General features: G+C 51.0%; 1 protein-coding gene across 1 annotated transcript in view; it reads left to right on the top strand.

The window, feature by feature from the left end:
- Window positions 1-246: 246 nt before the first annotated feature.
- The window catches only part of RASGRF1 (Ras protein specific guanine nucleotide releasing factor 1), a 101287-nt gene continuing 86151 nt past the window's right edge, over window positions 247-15382 (top strand). Inside the window, exon 1 of the mRNA XM_068991320.1 lies at window positions 247-522. Within this exon, the coding sequence (XP_068847421.1) occupies window positions 247-522 (276 nt within the window). The remainder of the gene's footprint in view (window positions 523-15382) is intronic.

Here is a 15382-nt window from a genome sequence, read left to right as displayed (position 1 = left end):
GAGGCATCTCCAGGGCCTGGGGGCTCTGCGGAGTTGAGAAGAGGTTCTGGAGGGGAATGGTACATCTGGATTCCAGCAGCCGCGGCTCAGCGCCAGATCCTGGACTGTAGAGATTGGAGGGGGGAGGGGAGAGCGCGAAGGAGCGAGCGCCAGAGAGAAGCGGAGCACAGCGCGCACGGACCTGGGCTGCTGGGTTCCGCGCGAAGAAGATGTAAGCGCGTGGAGTCGAGCTGGCCTCCGAGCACCATGCAGAAGGGGATCCGGCTGAACGATGGCCACGTCGCGTCCCTGGGGCTGCTGGCGCGCAAGGATGGAACGCGCAAAGGCTACCTGAGCAAGCGGAGTTCGGACAACACAAAATGGCAAACCAAGTGGTTCGCGCTGCTGCAGAATCTGCTCTTCTACTTCGAGAGCGACTCGAGCTCGCGGCCCTCGGGGCTCTACCTGCTGGAGGGCTGCGTCTGCGATCGCGCGCCCTCCCCCAAGCCTACGCTCTCGGCCAAGGAGCCGCTGGAGAAACAGGTGAGGCCAGCGCCGGGGCCGCGGCCCTTGGGGCTCCGGGCCTTTCGCCGGCCGAAGGCGCCCGAACTTTAGTCCCTGTACTTTCGGCGCCCTCGGAGAGATGGGAGGGTTGGCCTAAGCGGGCTGTAACCCGCGGTGGCCAGAGGGTCCCCGGACTGCAGGCAGGGAGCGGGTGTGGGCTGCGGCTGTCCTGCACCCGGCGAGCTCGGCAGGAGGCGGGCACAGAGCGGGCGAGACGCGGAGATGCGGAGGGAGACGCGGTTTGGAGAGAGATGGGTGCCACAGGACAGACAGAAACAATGAATGTAGAAGCACATCCAGCCAAAAATGGTGCTCCCGCCCCGGAGAGCCCCGGACCAGGTAGCTGAATTTCCCCGCGCTTAGGCACGGAAAGGGTGAGACCGAGGCGTCCGCTCGCCACGGCCCGTACCTCACCGCGGCGGGAGCGAAGACGAGCCAAGTTAGGGACTGCGCGCAGGGGTCGATTCGGTGCCATCGACCGGTGGTGAACTCCCAGCCGTCTCCACGCCCAAGCAACAAACCGAAGGGTTCCGGGGACCCTTCTAACGCGCTGGGGCCGGATCTGGGGCCGGATCTGGGGCCGGGGCCGCTGCGGAGGCCGCGGGACAAGTGGGAGCATCTCTCACCCCCGCCCCCTGCGCCTCCGCCGCCGCCGCCGCCGCCGCAGTCGCGCCTCTAGCGCTGCCCTGGGGTTTCCGGAGTTGCGAGGCTGAAAGCCCAGGCCTGGATGGACCGGGGATCGGGGCGCCGTGGAGGTGAGCCTTTGGCGTGGGGGGATGGAGTAGGACCTGCGGCCGCCAAGTGAAAGCCGCAGACTGCCAGAGAGCGATTTTTATGCTTGCTGCGCTCTCCAAAGGCATCCATCCCGATGCCTCTGGGAAGGTAAAGTCAAAGATAGCGGATGCTAAAATGTCACCGCTGCGAGGGACCTGCGATCCGACGGAACTAACCAGCTGGTTACTGCCTGGATGAAGACTGGAGGCCAAAAGAGAGATTTGCTTGCCCAGTGTCATCTCAGGAGTTAAGGCCACCTTAAGGTTCTGAGAAGAAAACTAAGGGCTCGAAAGCCATTACTGCAGGCAAACTGGCAGTGATTGAATTGAATTAAATAAAAGCATCCTTGAAGTCGCCCTCCTGATGGTCCAAGACAGAGCTCTGAGCTCAGACCCTGCAGCATGTCTCTTCCTCTCCTGCCCACAGCCCATAGGTGTTGGGAGATGAATTGGGAGGCTGGGAAAGGTGGACAGGAATATTTGAGGATAGATCTCTGAGAATGATGTGCCACCTGCAGGTAGAGGCCCTCAGATGGCAAAGTGATGCAAAGAACGGGCAGCTCCTTAAGCTCAAGGCAAAAATGGGGCCTGGAAGACTCCCCTGGGAGAGGCAAACCCAGCCTGGGCCAGAGATGCTGTCTCAGCCCTTGACAACCTGCTCTTTGCCGGCGTTCCAGAACAGTACCAACATTTGCCGGCCAAAGTCCACCCATGGCCTGGAGTCCCAACTGGTGCCCATCCTCAACCTCTCATACCAGAGCACAGAGCTGAGCTCCCAGGCAGGCAGGGAGAAAGGGCTGGAGGAAACTGAGCTGCTATTGGGCTCATAGTGTCTGCTTTCAGCCCCTTGGACCAGAAACAGGCCTGAGATGATTCACAGCTCTGCAACTTCCCGTCTGTGTGACCTCAGTTAACACACTAAACTTCTCTGAGCCTCTGTTTTGTAATCTACAAACTGGAGGTAATAACACCTATCTTTCTGGGGTTTTGAGAACATGTATAATGTGTATGCAAGGATGCTCATGGTCCATTTTAGTTGGTGTTTTAGTTTGAATCTGAATGATACCCACCTGGCCTGGGAGTAGAGGCCTAACATAAAATGCTGAAGCTGAAAGGAACCTTGGAAAGATCGTACGACCCACTCCTCCCGTTTTACAGACAGGGAAACTTGGAGAGCAGATTGGGAAGAGAATTATCTACCTGATTCAGATTCAGTGGCAGAATTAAGACCTAGAATTCATCCAGTGTCTAAGAATTCCTAAAAATGCCCTCTTACATTGATTCTAAATCATTCGCCTTTGGGCTCAGGTGTTGAATCGTGCTAGCAGTGGATTATGGGAGGGATAGGAGTGCAAAGCCAATTGGTGGTGTCCTTGCGTGGTCCAAGCCATTTCCCAGAAGAGCAATGGTCAAGAGACCCTCCAGTATGGTCGTGAGAGTAGCCTTCCTGGCACAGGAGAACCAGAAGAGGGTTGAGAATAGTAGGTGGCCATCTGGTACTGTCCAGCTCAGGTGCAGATTTCTGTTAAAGATGTGTGCTTTGTCTTATACACTTCTATAGATGGTCCATTTGACTCCAGGCCAAGTTTGGCTGCTCCTTTGCACTGCATGTGTCTATAAAAATTTATAGCTCTTTGTTTTCTAAATCTGTGAGTAAAATTGATGGTGCCAGCAGCAAATCAGTGTTTCTCCTTGAATTGTAGTCCCTGTGACACCTACAGTGCACCAGCATGAGAGGCCCAGCTCCAAGCCATTCTGTGACTAGATTTGCCTTGCAAACCACAGGAAACCTTAATTCAAAACCAGCTGGGCATGTGGCAGAGAACCCACATGTGAGGGACCACAAAAAGGCTATCAGTTTGACTGGACTGGCCAGTATCTAGTGAAGGCTCAATTTTAGCAGAATGTCATTTTTATCCAGGTCTAAGCAGGCAGCAGAGAAGGACATGGCAACCCACTCCAGTACTCTTGCCTGGAAAATCCCATGGACGGAGGGGCCTGGTAGGCTACAGTCCATGGCATCTCGAAGAGTTGGACACAACTGAGAGACTTCACTTTCACTTTTCACTTTTATGCATTGGAGCAGGAATTGGCAACCCACTCCAATATTCTTTCCTAGAGAATCTCAGGGACAGAGGAGCCTGGTGGGCTGCCTTCTATGGGGTCCCACAGAGTCAGACACGACTTAGCAGCAGCAGCAGCAAGCAGCCAGCACGTCCACCTGGGAGGATCAGGGTTAGTTTCTCTAGAAATAGAAACCAAGTCATGGCTGGAAACTACCCCAGTGGCAGGGATGCGTGAGGAATGAAGCACACAGTAGGTGCTAAAAAGGTACTTATGATGCTGAACTTATTGGTGTATCCTTGTTAATTCCACACTCCATGCTTCAAGACTGACTGTACAGCAGTCCAGGCCCTGAGCTGTGCTGTAGGCCCAGGAAGCGTGGATGTCATAGTCCCCAACCCCCCAGGAAGATGAACACAGATAAAGATGTGTTAGAGCTGTATAGGCTGTGAAGATGCTCCAGTAGGATATGCAGGGGCTCTGGGAGTCCAGGCCAACCTAACATGATACACTGTCCTCTGGCTGCTTCTGCACTGGTCTGACTGCCTCTGGTGCAGCCCTAATGTCTTGGAGCCCTGACTTGGGATCCCAAAGCCTCATAAAGTCACAGGGGCTTAGCCATGCTCCCCTGCCGACCGGCAATTGCAAGCCCTCCCTACACATTGGCTGAGCCCTGCTTGCTCAGTCCTGACCCCCTTGCCTCTGACCCTATGGCCCACACACTGAAGACCAAGAGGCTCTGAACGTAAAATTTGGGTTCAGAAATTGACCCTGAGTGTTCCTTTTTTTAAGGTATTTTTTGTGTGGACCATTTTTAAAGTCTTCATTGAATTTGTTCCAATACTGCTTCTGTTTTATATTTTGGTCTTATGGCCACAAGCCATGTGGGAATCTTAGTTCCCCAACCAGGGATCGAAACCATACTCTTTGCATTGGAAGGTGAAGTCTTAACCACTGGACCACCTGGGAAGTCCCAACCCTGGGTGTTGTTGCTCTGCTTTGGCATGGAGTCACCCCACACTGGCTTTTTCTACTGTCATTCCCAGCTCTCTGAAACAGAGCTTCCAACCCCAACTTCTCAGGTATGGGCTTGACCAAACCAACCCCAGGACTCCCTTATCACCCAGCCAGGGAGGGTCAAAATGTAGACCCCAGGCTCTTCCTGATCCCTTCATCCAGAACCTCAACACTGATGTAGGCAGAGGGTCCAGAAGCTGGGGGTCCACAGTACCTGTTGTCCACCCGTGGGTGCCTTTCCCTGGAGACCAGATGAAGGCCCTCTCCTGGTCCTCATTTCTGGGTGGCCTGGTGTCTCCATGTTAAAGACAGCTGTAAGTCCATGAGCATGCAATCTCATCCGCACCACCGAGCAAGGTAGTGGCTGAAATGCTCTCTGGCTTTCTCTGCAGCGGCTCTGTCCTCACCACAAAGCCTGCCCTCCAATTGCTGTAGCTCATCCTGCCTCTCGGCCAATCAGAAAAGCACAAACCTGGATGCAGGGAAATACTGCATACTCTAAAAGCAACACCCCTCAGACAGAGGGATGTTACTGCACACACACACACGTGGGGCCAGCAGCTCAGCCTGCCATACTTGCACCTCTGGAAGGACCAGCAGGGCTGTCCCCTTCTCTGGCTCCAGACCAGGGCCGGGCCAGGAGATGTGGGGCCCCAGAGTTCACTGTGGAGGGGACTCATGTCCCCACCCTAGCCCCCAAATATTTCTAGCACTGACACGAGGTTGAAGAGCCTCAATAATTACACCTTTTGTGTGTATGTGTGTGTGTATTTGGTTGTGTCCAACTCTTTGCAACCCCATGGTTTACAGCCCACCAGTCTTCTCTGTCCATGAGATTTACCAGGCAAGAATCTGGAGTGGGTTGCCATTTCCTCCTCCAGGAATCTTCCTGACCCAGGGATCGAAGCTGAGTCTCCTGCACCTCCGGCACTGGCAGGTGGGTTCTTTACGAGTTTAGCCAGTGGGGAAGCCCTAGTGACACTGTAGCTGGGATATTTATTTGTGCAGTACACAATTTGGCTCTCACTGTCAGGCTGATACCCAGTCCTGTGAATACAGAAAAAAATGAAATTGATTCTCTGTCTTTAAAGCTCACCATGGAGTAGAGTGCACCGTAAACACCAAGTGCCAGAATTCTTCATACTCAGGACTCCAGACTCTTCCCATGCCTGCCTTGGGTCAGGAGCTCACAGTGTCAGGCTTGATATGTTAGACTTGCTCACATGGTCCCTCCTTGCCCCACACCAGTCCCTGGCCACATGGCAATCCTTGGGACTGAGCTTCTAGAAGGTAAACCTGACCATGTTCTAGGTCCCTGAGCATGTCACTGTCTTTCATTGCCTTTGGGAAAAAATGCAGGCTCTCCAGCATCACCCAAAGCACCCAGCAGGCTCCAGCCTCCGCCTGCCCTGCCAACCCTGCCCGACCCTCCCCTGCCCCTCGTTCCTCACCTGACCCTGCCTTCTCTTGCCCACCTCAAGGCCTCTGCAGAAGCTGCTCCCTATGCTTGGAATGATTCCCCACCCCCCCCGCCCCCAGGTTTAGTGACCAACTTCTCCTCCTTCAAAGATCTCCTTTTAGGTCTTAGCCTAAAAGTCATCTCCTGAGCCCCCCCACCCCCACCCTGTGGGAGCTAGAGGAGCCCCAGTTTCCCCATCACAGGCTTGCACAGCCCTCTGTCCTTCATCCACATGGCTTATCAGGCTAGGCTTACTTGATGTATTTAGCTGGTGGTTTGTGAAGGGTCTTCCTTCTCCCTATAGAATGTAAAGGCTGGAGGGCATGTCTTATATCCAGTCTCTTCCCCTCATCATCCTGACACCCCATGAGGTTATCCCTGAAAACTATTTTTGAGGTAACAAAACTAAGGCTCAGAGATGGTCAGTAACTTGTCCAAGATTACAGAGCGCATACTTGGCAAAGCTAACCTGTGAACCCAAGTCCATGCATGTGTGCAGTTGTGTCCAATTCTTTGTGACCCCATGCACTGTAGCCCACCAGATTCCTCTGTCCATTGGATTTCTCAGGCAAGAATACTGGACTGAGTTGCCATGCCCTCCTCCAAGGGATCTTGCCAATCAGGAATTGAACCCAAGTCTCCTGCATTGCAGGAGGATTCTTTACAGCTGAGCCTCCGGGGAAGCCCAAACGCAGGTCCATGTGACTCTAAAACCTGCGCTTTCCAACCACAAGCACAGCACAGAGACTGGGGCTGAGGGACTGCTTGAGTTTAGCATCCTCCGCCAAGAGAAATAAAGAACGAGAGAGAGAGAGAGAGAATTAACAGCAAGCAAAAGGATGGTGCTTTCTGGTGACATCTGGGAAGCAGCTTTTGTTTCTGTTGGGGTGGGAGACTTGCACCTTAAGTCCCAGTAGTTGGGAATAAGCCCCCCAAGGCAGGCATCCATACCCCATGGGCTCCCTGGCATCTGTGGGAGCCTGGAGCCAGCATGTGTATGCACAGAGCCAAGAACAGGACTCAGCCCCCTGGTGTTTATGCAGGAGAGTCGGTGACGCGTGCACTTGAGGGGGGCCCAGAACACTGCCAACGCCTAGACGCCTCCGGGAGGGCACCTGTCATGCTGGGAGCAGCTGCGAGCCTCGGACACCCCCGCTGCCCATCCCCTCCCTAGCTCAGAGAGGAAGGCGCAGCCCCCAAGCACATGGCTTCAATTCCCAGCTCATTCACTGAGGGGTTTGTCCACCCCCAGCAGTGACGTGGAATCGGGTAAAAGCCACATGGACTGACTTTGGATTCTGGCTCTGCCAGCTCCCAGCTTGGGAAGGTCTGCAAGCTCTCTGAGCCTCAGCGTCCGCATCCGTGACGTGGAGTCTGTAACTCAGCCTGCCCTGCCACTTGTTCTGAGTGTCATAGTGGGTGCTGTTTGTAAAGCCCTCGCATAGTACAGTTGCTGCTGTTGTTTAGTTGCTCAATCATGTCTGACTCTTTGCAGCCCCATGGACTGTAGCCCACCAGGCTCCTCTGTCTATGGGATTTTTCAGACAAAGGTGCTGGAGTGGGTTGCCATTTCCTTCTGCAGGGAATCTTCCTTATCTAGGGATTGAACCCGGGTCTCCTGCATTGCAGATGGATTCCTTACCACTGAGTCTCCGAGAAGTCCACCCCCACCCCCGCCAATAGCACAGTAGGTCCAATCAATACATTATAACTATTGTGGCTTCCCTGGTGGCTCAGACCATAAAGAATCTGCCTGCAACACAGGAGACCCAGGTTCAATCCCTGGGTTGGGAAGACCCCCTTGCAGAAGGAAATGGCAACCCACTCCAGTATTCCTGCCTGGAGAACCCCATGGACAGAGGACCCTGATGGGCTACAGTCCATGGGGTCACAAAGAGTCAGTCACGACTGAGCGACTAACACTTTTGCTTTCACTGTGGCTTCACCTTTCATGGTTATGACAGGCATTTCCTCCACAAAGCAAGGACCCAGATCTCCTGCGTCTCTGGAAGGTTTAAAGTGAACCAACACAGACCCTTGACCCTGGATATAAAAATAGGATGGTAAATCTTAACTCAGAGAACCTATGGGTTTCTGAGAAGGTCTGAGTGAGCATGCCCCTGAAAGAGGGACAGTGGCTGCAGAAGCCTCCTTCATCCATGATGGCCACACCATCACCCAGCCCTGTGGATTTCACCTCCTAAATCTCTCCCAGACCATCCTCTCTGGTCCCTCTCTTCCTCCAAGGCTCTAGTCCAGGCCACCATCATCCTGTCTGGACTTAGGTGCGGGCCTCCTAATGAGTGTACTAGTCAGCATGGGTGACGTCATGCTGCAGTAACAAACAAGCCCCCAGTTTCCAGGAACACAACAGAGACTTATTTCCTGCTCAGGCTTTAGGTCCCATATGGTTGGCAGGAGGACACTGCTCACTGTGACCGCTCAGGGACACAGCCGGACATAGATTCATCCTGACACCTGCCTCCACGGTCACCTCCACTGAGGGCGGGTATGTGGCCAAGCTCTCCCTGGCTCTTAAAGCTTCCCCCCGACACCCAGAAGTGGACTGCTCTGGCCACAGTTCAGGGTGACAAGGCAGGTCACGTGGCTTCAGTTCAGAGGTGGCAGGGACATGCAGACCTACCATGAAAGCAGGGCTCTAGAGGTTTTGGGAGAACCGTCTCCGTACATTCACTGCATCCCGCCACTTATGTGCCTCTCTGCAGCCAAAGCACTTTCCAAAACGCAGATCTAGTTGTCACACACACACACACACACACACACACACACACACACACACGAGTAGCTGAGAGAAAAGCAGAAGCGCCATCGTGATGGGTGTAATGACAGGAAGCAGAGATTGTGCCCAGCAATGTGTGCTCACACCTACAGGGGCATCTCTTCCCAGCCTGGGGGCGTCGGGGAGACTCCACCCAGAAAGGAGCAAGAAGGACAGTGAATGCGGCTTGCAGGGGAGGCAGAGCTGGCCTCTAAACCCCATGTGCAGGTTACAGAGCACAATGAGGGGCTGGCACAGGTCTCGATGATAGAACGGGCTGCTGTCAGCTCCAGGCTGCAGAGATCGAGGCAGGGGGAGGAGAGACAGGAGGAAAACCCATCGGGAGGCAGGAGGTCAGGTCGGAGAAGGCTGTCGAACGGAGCGGTCACAAAGGCCTGAATTTGGGGAGTGTGAGAACACTGAAGATTCCACCCTCTCTATTATGCGTCACCCTGCACTGTGCCCCTGAAACCATCCCTGGCTCCCACATGCCCTGGCCTGCACAACCTCTGGATCTTCCTACCTCCCAGGCTCGGTAGTGAGCCCGTGAAAGCTCCAGGTGGTCTCCATACCTTATCCTTCAGCCACCGCTCAGATAGAGCACCTTTGCAGCTGACGGCTTACAAAGTCCTTTCCATGCCTAGCGTTTCGTGCAACACCAAGGTAACCCTGCTGTTCCTGCAGTTGTATGTGGGGAAGAGCTCATCCTTGCTTGGATGAAGCTCAGATAGATGGAGCTCATCTCTCCACAAACACCTGAGTGTCTGTGTCATGCAAGACCCCGAGCCCTCACTGCTAATAAATGTCAGGCCTCCTGGTTCTGGGTTGTTAAGATCAGAGGACATCCAGGCCTCTGTTGTTAAATTCAGCAATTTATACTTAAAGACCACGTCTTACTAAACGAGCAAGGCTAATGCAGTTTCTTTCCCCTGAAAAAGAGAGAGAGAGAATTATTTTCAAGAAGATAATTCCCAGTTGAATTTTTATTTATTTTTCAAATTGAAAAATCTAACTGAGACCTTAAAATGAAATTAATTTTAGAAGTGTGAATGAATGAATTTTTAGCCGCTGTAGCTGGCATTCCAAAAACGAGTCTGGAAATTCAGACAGACTTGATTGACTTTTCCTCTGTCGGACTATATAAGTGAAATATAACCAGCTTTGTGGAATTGCCTCTTAGACTATTAGCCAAACTCAAGGAGTTAGTGAAATAGCTTGGAAGCACTAGTCAATCATGCAGCATCCTCTGCGTGCCTGTTAACCTTACCCCTAGCCTGCTGCTGCCCATCTACCCTTTCTCCCACAGTCGGTCTTCCCTGCCCTCCAGCTACACTGGTGGTCGCCTGGACTCCCCTCACCTCTCTGTCAGATCCACAGGCTTTGGGGAGCTTGGGGGAAGACTGGTGATCTGGATGGAGAGCCCATACAGTGTGGGCACAGGTGAGGAGAGGCAGGCATGTAATCACATCTGAGAGCTTCCTGGTAGCCTGGGCACAAAGGGCAACCAGCCAATTATGGAACACCCATTGCCTCCCAGAAAGTCACAGTGCAATTCGTCCAGTAGGAGCACTTGTATACTCCCAGGGGCTTACATATGGGAGACTGCTGAGGAGTGATGAGGACCTCAGGGGCAGAATCACTGCAGAAACAGAGGTTCACCCCACTTCAGTGGCTCCCTCTGGCTCTCAGGGCAGACTGGGCATGCTCACTGAAGATCACAGTCCATGAGGCTACAATGCTGAGGTCCAAAAGATAGTGTCCTGGTGACTAGACAATGCACGGGTCAGCTTGGAGAACCTGGAAAGGGGATGGTCAGTTAGGCACTCTCAAACAGCCACTGACTTTTATTTTAAAATTTTAGAATTGGTAATATATTCTTGACATTTAGAAGTTACAAAGACGTAAACAGTGACAATGCTGCTTCCCACTGCTAACCCTGGCAATCCAGTTCTCCTCCACAGAGAATTTTAATGTTACCGGTTGCTTATGCATTCTTCCAGAGAGATTATACATGCAAATATATGCAAAGGTATATAGATGTATGGCCATATATATGCATGTCTGTATAATTATACAAATGGCAACATACTGCAAGCACTATTCTACACATTTTTTTCAATATATTATGGAGATAGTTCTCTGTATTGATCGTCTTCATCCTTTTTTACAGCTGCATAGAAGGAATTTTTGCTTTGCTGAAAGAAGGAAAAAACTCCAGTCTGGATAGGTCTGTCTTTCACCTTCTGTCAAAAACCCAGTTAGAAATGACCTATGCACAAGGGTGTTTACTAATTTCAGGTCTGTTTATAAGAAAAAAAGACTATAAATTATCCAAAAGTCCCTCAAGAGAAGATTAGCTAAACAAACTGCAGCACATCCACAAAGTGGAATACGATGCAGGTATAAAAAAGGTGAGGACAGTAAATAGAGAGAACTATCTCCACAATATAGTCAGAAAAACACATGTAGAATAGTGTTTGCAGTATGTTACCCTTTGTATAATTATACATACATGCATATATATGGCCATGTATCTATATATCTTTGTGTATATAATCTTTCTGGTGTGGTAACCAGGCCCTAGGAGGACCATGACTTGAGAACTCAGAGACAGAGGTCAGTGAAATGAGGTTACTTAGAGCAGGGTATGTGGGAGGGCAGGTAGGGAGAAGGTCATGAAGTGGCTTCCAGCCTCCAAGTGGAGTCATGTCAAGTGAAGTAGAGGGTGTGAGTAGGCAGGGTCCTTTCTGGGTTGGTGTGAGAGTACCAGTGGCGCTGGTCAAGGCCAGTACTATTGAGTAGGACCATTTGGAACACACTGTACCTAGGGACACCCCTCTGTATGCCCCAGACACAAGGGTGGTACAGTCAGGGCAGGGAGGAAGCAGCCTGAAGAGCCATTCACTGTGCTACAGACATGGTGAGACAGGGCAGTGTGCAAGCCCGGAGGGGGCCTGGCCTGAGTTAGCAGGACCTCTTCTGTGAAAGCCAGAGAGCAGACGGACTTCCCCTGGGATCTCAATGGTGAGAGGTGGAAAGGGACCTCAGATGATGGGGAGCCTGAGTGGGTGGCCCCTTATTGAAGGAGAGGTGGTCTTCAGGCAGAGCACTGCACACACACACACACACACACACACACACACACACACACACGCTGATGAGGCCCCTTCAGGTCCACTCTAACACAGTCCTGTTTGCACTAGGATCTCTGCAGCATCAGGCAGAAAGAGCTGACTGAGGCACAGGGCCAACTGGGACCATGGTCCCAAAGATGGACCAGGAGGGAGGAGCCAGGGCCCATGGGGGAGAAGCTGACCGTACCTAGCCAGACCACTGGAGTGGACCTACCAAGAGGAAGGGATGGGGCTGACCAGGAATGATGGCCTCCATCCTGCCGCTGACTGCAGCCCACCTCCCTGTTGGAGGAGATAGCGAGCAGAGGCCCAGACAGGACAATAGGTCTGGTTTCTGATCAAGGAACATGAATCAGAGGGGATAAGACCAGAGGGAGTGGTTTACAAGTTGGGAGATGAGGAACCTTGGAAGCAGGCACAGCGGTAAGGATGGGAGAATGCACAGTTCCAGAGATATCCAAGGCGGAGAACTTGGTGACCCATTGAGTATCAGAAATGAGGAAGAAACAGGAGCTGAGGGTGTTGGAAACAATGCCCCAAATGGCTGATTGAGAGTAATCCTTTGATCTTAGTACAACTCTGACGCTTCAGTTTCTAAGCCTCTCCCATGCCTCTTGTGTGTGTACGTGTGCATATGCCTTGCTTATACAACAGCAATGTATTCCCTCATAGCTCTAGAGGCTAGAGGTCTGAGACCAAGATGCCTGCGGGGCCCTGGTCCCTCTGCAGTCTCTGGGGAAGAGCCTTTCCTTTCTTCTGCTGGCTCCTGATGGCTGCCAGCAATCCTTGGTGGTCCTTGATGTGTAGAGTCGTCTCTCCAGTCTCTGCCTCCCTCTTCACATGACTTCCTTCCCTGTATGTCTGTCCAGATTTCTCTCTTTTTATTAAAGCCTCTTCTTGTTATGACTTCATCTTCCCTTGCTTATATCTGTAAAGATCCTACTACAAATAAGGTCTTTTTTAAAAAAAAATTATTGGAGTAGAGTTGATTTACAATATTACGTTCGTTTCAGATGTACAGCAAAATGAATCAGCCGTACATATACATATATCCCCTTTCTGAGATTATTTTCCCATATAGGCCATTCCAGAGTATTGAGTAGAGTTCCCTGTGCTATACAGCAGGTTCTCATTAGTCATCTATTTAGACAGAGTAGTGGGTATATATCAATCCCAAACCCCCAATTTATCCCTCCCTCACCTTCCCCTGTTGTAACCGTAAGTTTGTTTTCTACATCTGTGACTCTACTTCTGTTTTGTCCATCCGTTCCTTTGTACCATTTTTTTTTTTTTTTACATAACACATATTCGCAAATAAGTTCTTGGTCACAAATTCTGACAGACATGAATGTTAGGAGGGCATGATTTGTGCCCAGCATGTGTATGCACAAGGTGTGGTTTTTCTAGTAGTTGGCCACTAACTAGTTGTTTTGATGGGGCTTCCCATGTGGCTCAGTGGTAAAAATTCTTCCTGCCAATGCAGAAAACTCTTCCATAGGTCAGGAAGATCCCCTGGAGGAGAAAATGGCAACCCCCTCCAGTATTCTTGCCTGAGAAATCCCATGGACAGAGGAGCCTGGCGGGCTACTGTCCATGGGGTCAGAAAGAGTCAGACATAACTGAGTGACTGAGCACACAGGTTGTTTAGACCCATCACTTGGGCCTGGCAAATGATTCGAGTGGTTTTAAGACCATTATCAAGCACTTCTATGAACCAGGAGCTTTCACAGCATCATATGTTTTGCACAGCCCTGTGAGATTTTTGATATCCTCCCCTTTTTGTGAAAGAGAAAACAGGTCCACAGAAATGAAGAGATATATTGAAGACACCAAGGATAAATAATATATAATAAATTTAAACCCAGGTGACTCTAAAGCCTAGCATGTGCCACAGCTCCAGAGTCCTGGAACACTAGTTTCATGGAATGTTGATCTTCCAAAAAATGAAAAGTGTTCCATGGTAGGATAAGTTCTGGAAGAAGTTCCTTCAGGGACTTCCCTGGTGCTCCAGTGGCTAGGACGCTACACCTCCAATGCAGGAGCCTGGATTTCAACCCCTGGTCAGGGAACTCTATCCTGCATGCCACAACTAAGAACTGATGCAGCCAAATAAATAAATATTTTTAAACAACATGCATCATTAAACATATTTAAGAGAAGTCCCTTCATTGCACGACTGCTCAGTGCCTTTATGAAGTGACCGGGCCTCCTCTCCCTAAAGAGAGATGAGCCTCATTAATGGAAAGCCATGGCCCACACCCTTCCAGACAACTCGCACACCTGAGAAGTGCAATGCCACCTGCTTTGTGGCGTTTGCTGTGCATCGATTAATTAGTGATCTGGGCTCCCATGCCGTGCTGACACATGCATTCAGCCACCCATTCAGCAAACGAAGGCCATTCCAGACCATTCCAAACCCAGGCAGGGACACGGTGCCAGGCTCTGGGGACATTCTTGGTCAGGAATCATTTGTTTGAAAGGAGCAGGAGCCCATTCAAAGCAGCTTAAGCAAAAAGGACTGCTCTTGGAATGGTTACTGTGGTAATTAATGGAACCCACGGAGCAAACCTGTGTCCCGGTCTCCAAGGCCTGGACCAGAACCATCTCTCTTCGCCCTGTCCTCCCCCACCCCCACTCTAGTTTCATGCTCTCCCATCTCCACTTCTCTCTGAGGCAGCTCTGCCTCCTCCTTTGTTGTTGGTACTTCGAGTTCAACACACACTGCTCATTAATTTGGTCTCTCCCTGTCATTGTTCCAAATAACTGAAAATTCCTGGATGGATGGCATGCATCTATGGTTGCTCCAGGGTGAGGGGCCCCAGGAGAATGTGGGGGGGTGAGTAGGGGAAAGAGTTGCTTCTTCTGCAGACACTGCTCCCTATTAGGGGTTCGCTGGGACCAACAGGCGGGCTTTGAAAAATATCGGTGCCTGAAGCCTATCCCCTCCCTGTTCCCTGCTCCCATGTTCTGGTTTAATGTGCCTAAAAACAGGGCTCGAGCATCCGTGTCGGCTTGGGTTCTCAGGTATCTCTATTGGGAGGCCCAGATCGGGACTCTGTGCTGTACAGCAAGTCCCCTACATACCAACTGTCAAGTTGTGAACTTTCAAAGATGTAAACGTGTGTTCGCATGTCCAGTCAATGAGTTAGTTCACGTGTCGGGCGTACCTTGTCACGTACGTGCATCCTCTCCAAACGGTTGTGCTTGTGTGCACTTTACTGTCCAGTACTATGTAGAGTACAGTAGTGCAGTGTCTTTTCTGCAAGCCCAGATGTCTGGAAGCAAGTGTAAAAGCAGCGGTGATGTAGCTGGTACTACTCTGCTTTTCAAGGTACTGCATTGTTAAGACTAAAACTGTTTTCTTTAATTTTTGTTTCTGTTTTTTGTATATTGCTTATGGGAAAAGTATTCTACACCTATTACAGTACAGTACTATGTAGCCGATAATGTTAGTTGGGTACTTAGACTAATTTTGTTCGACTCATGAACAAATTGAACTTATGATCGTGCTCTTGGAACAGGACTTGTTTGTATGTAGGGGACTTACTGTGATAGGAAAGACAATAAAAAGTCATTACAAGAGGATAATGGCTTTGATGGAGAAGCATAGGGC

This window comes from Capricornis sumatraensis, chromosome 19, assembly GCF_032405125.1.
Source record: "Capricornis sumatraensis isolate serow.1 chromosome 19, serow.2, whole genome shotgun sequence".
In the NCBI taxonomy this organism is placed as follows: domain Eukaryota; kingdom Metazoa; phylum Chordata; class Mammalia; order Artiodactyla; family Bovidae; genus Capricornis; species Capricornis sumatraensis.
This window is presented reverse-complemented; position numbering and strand designations above follow the sequence as displayed.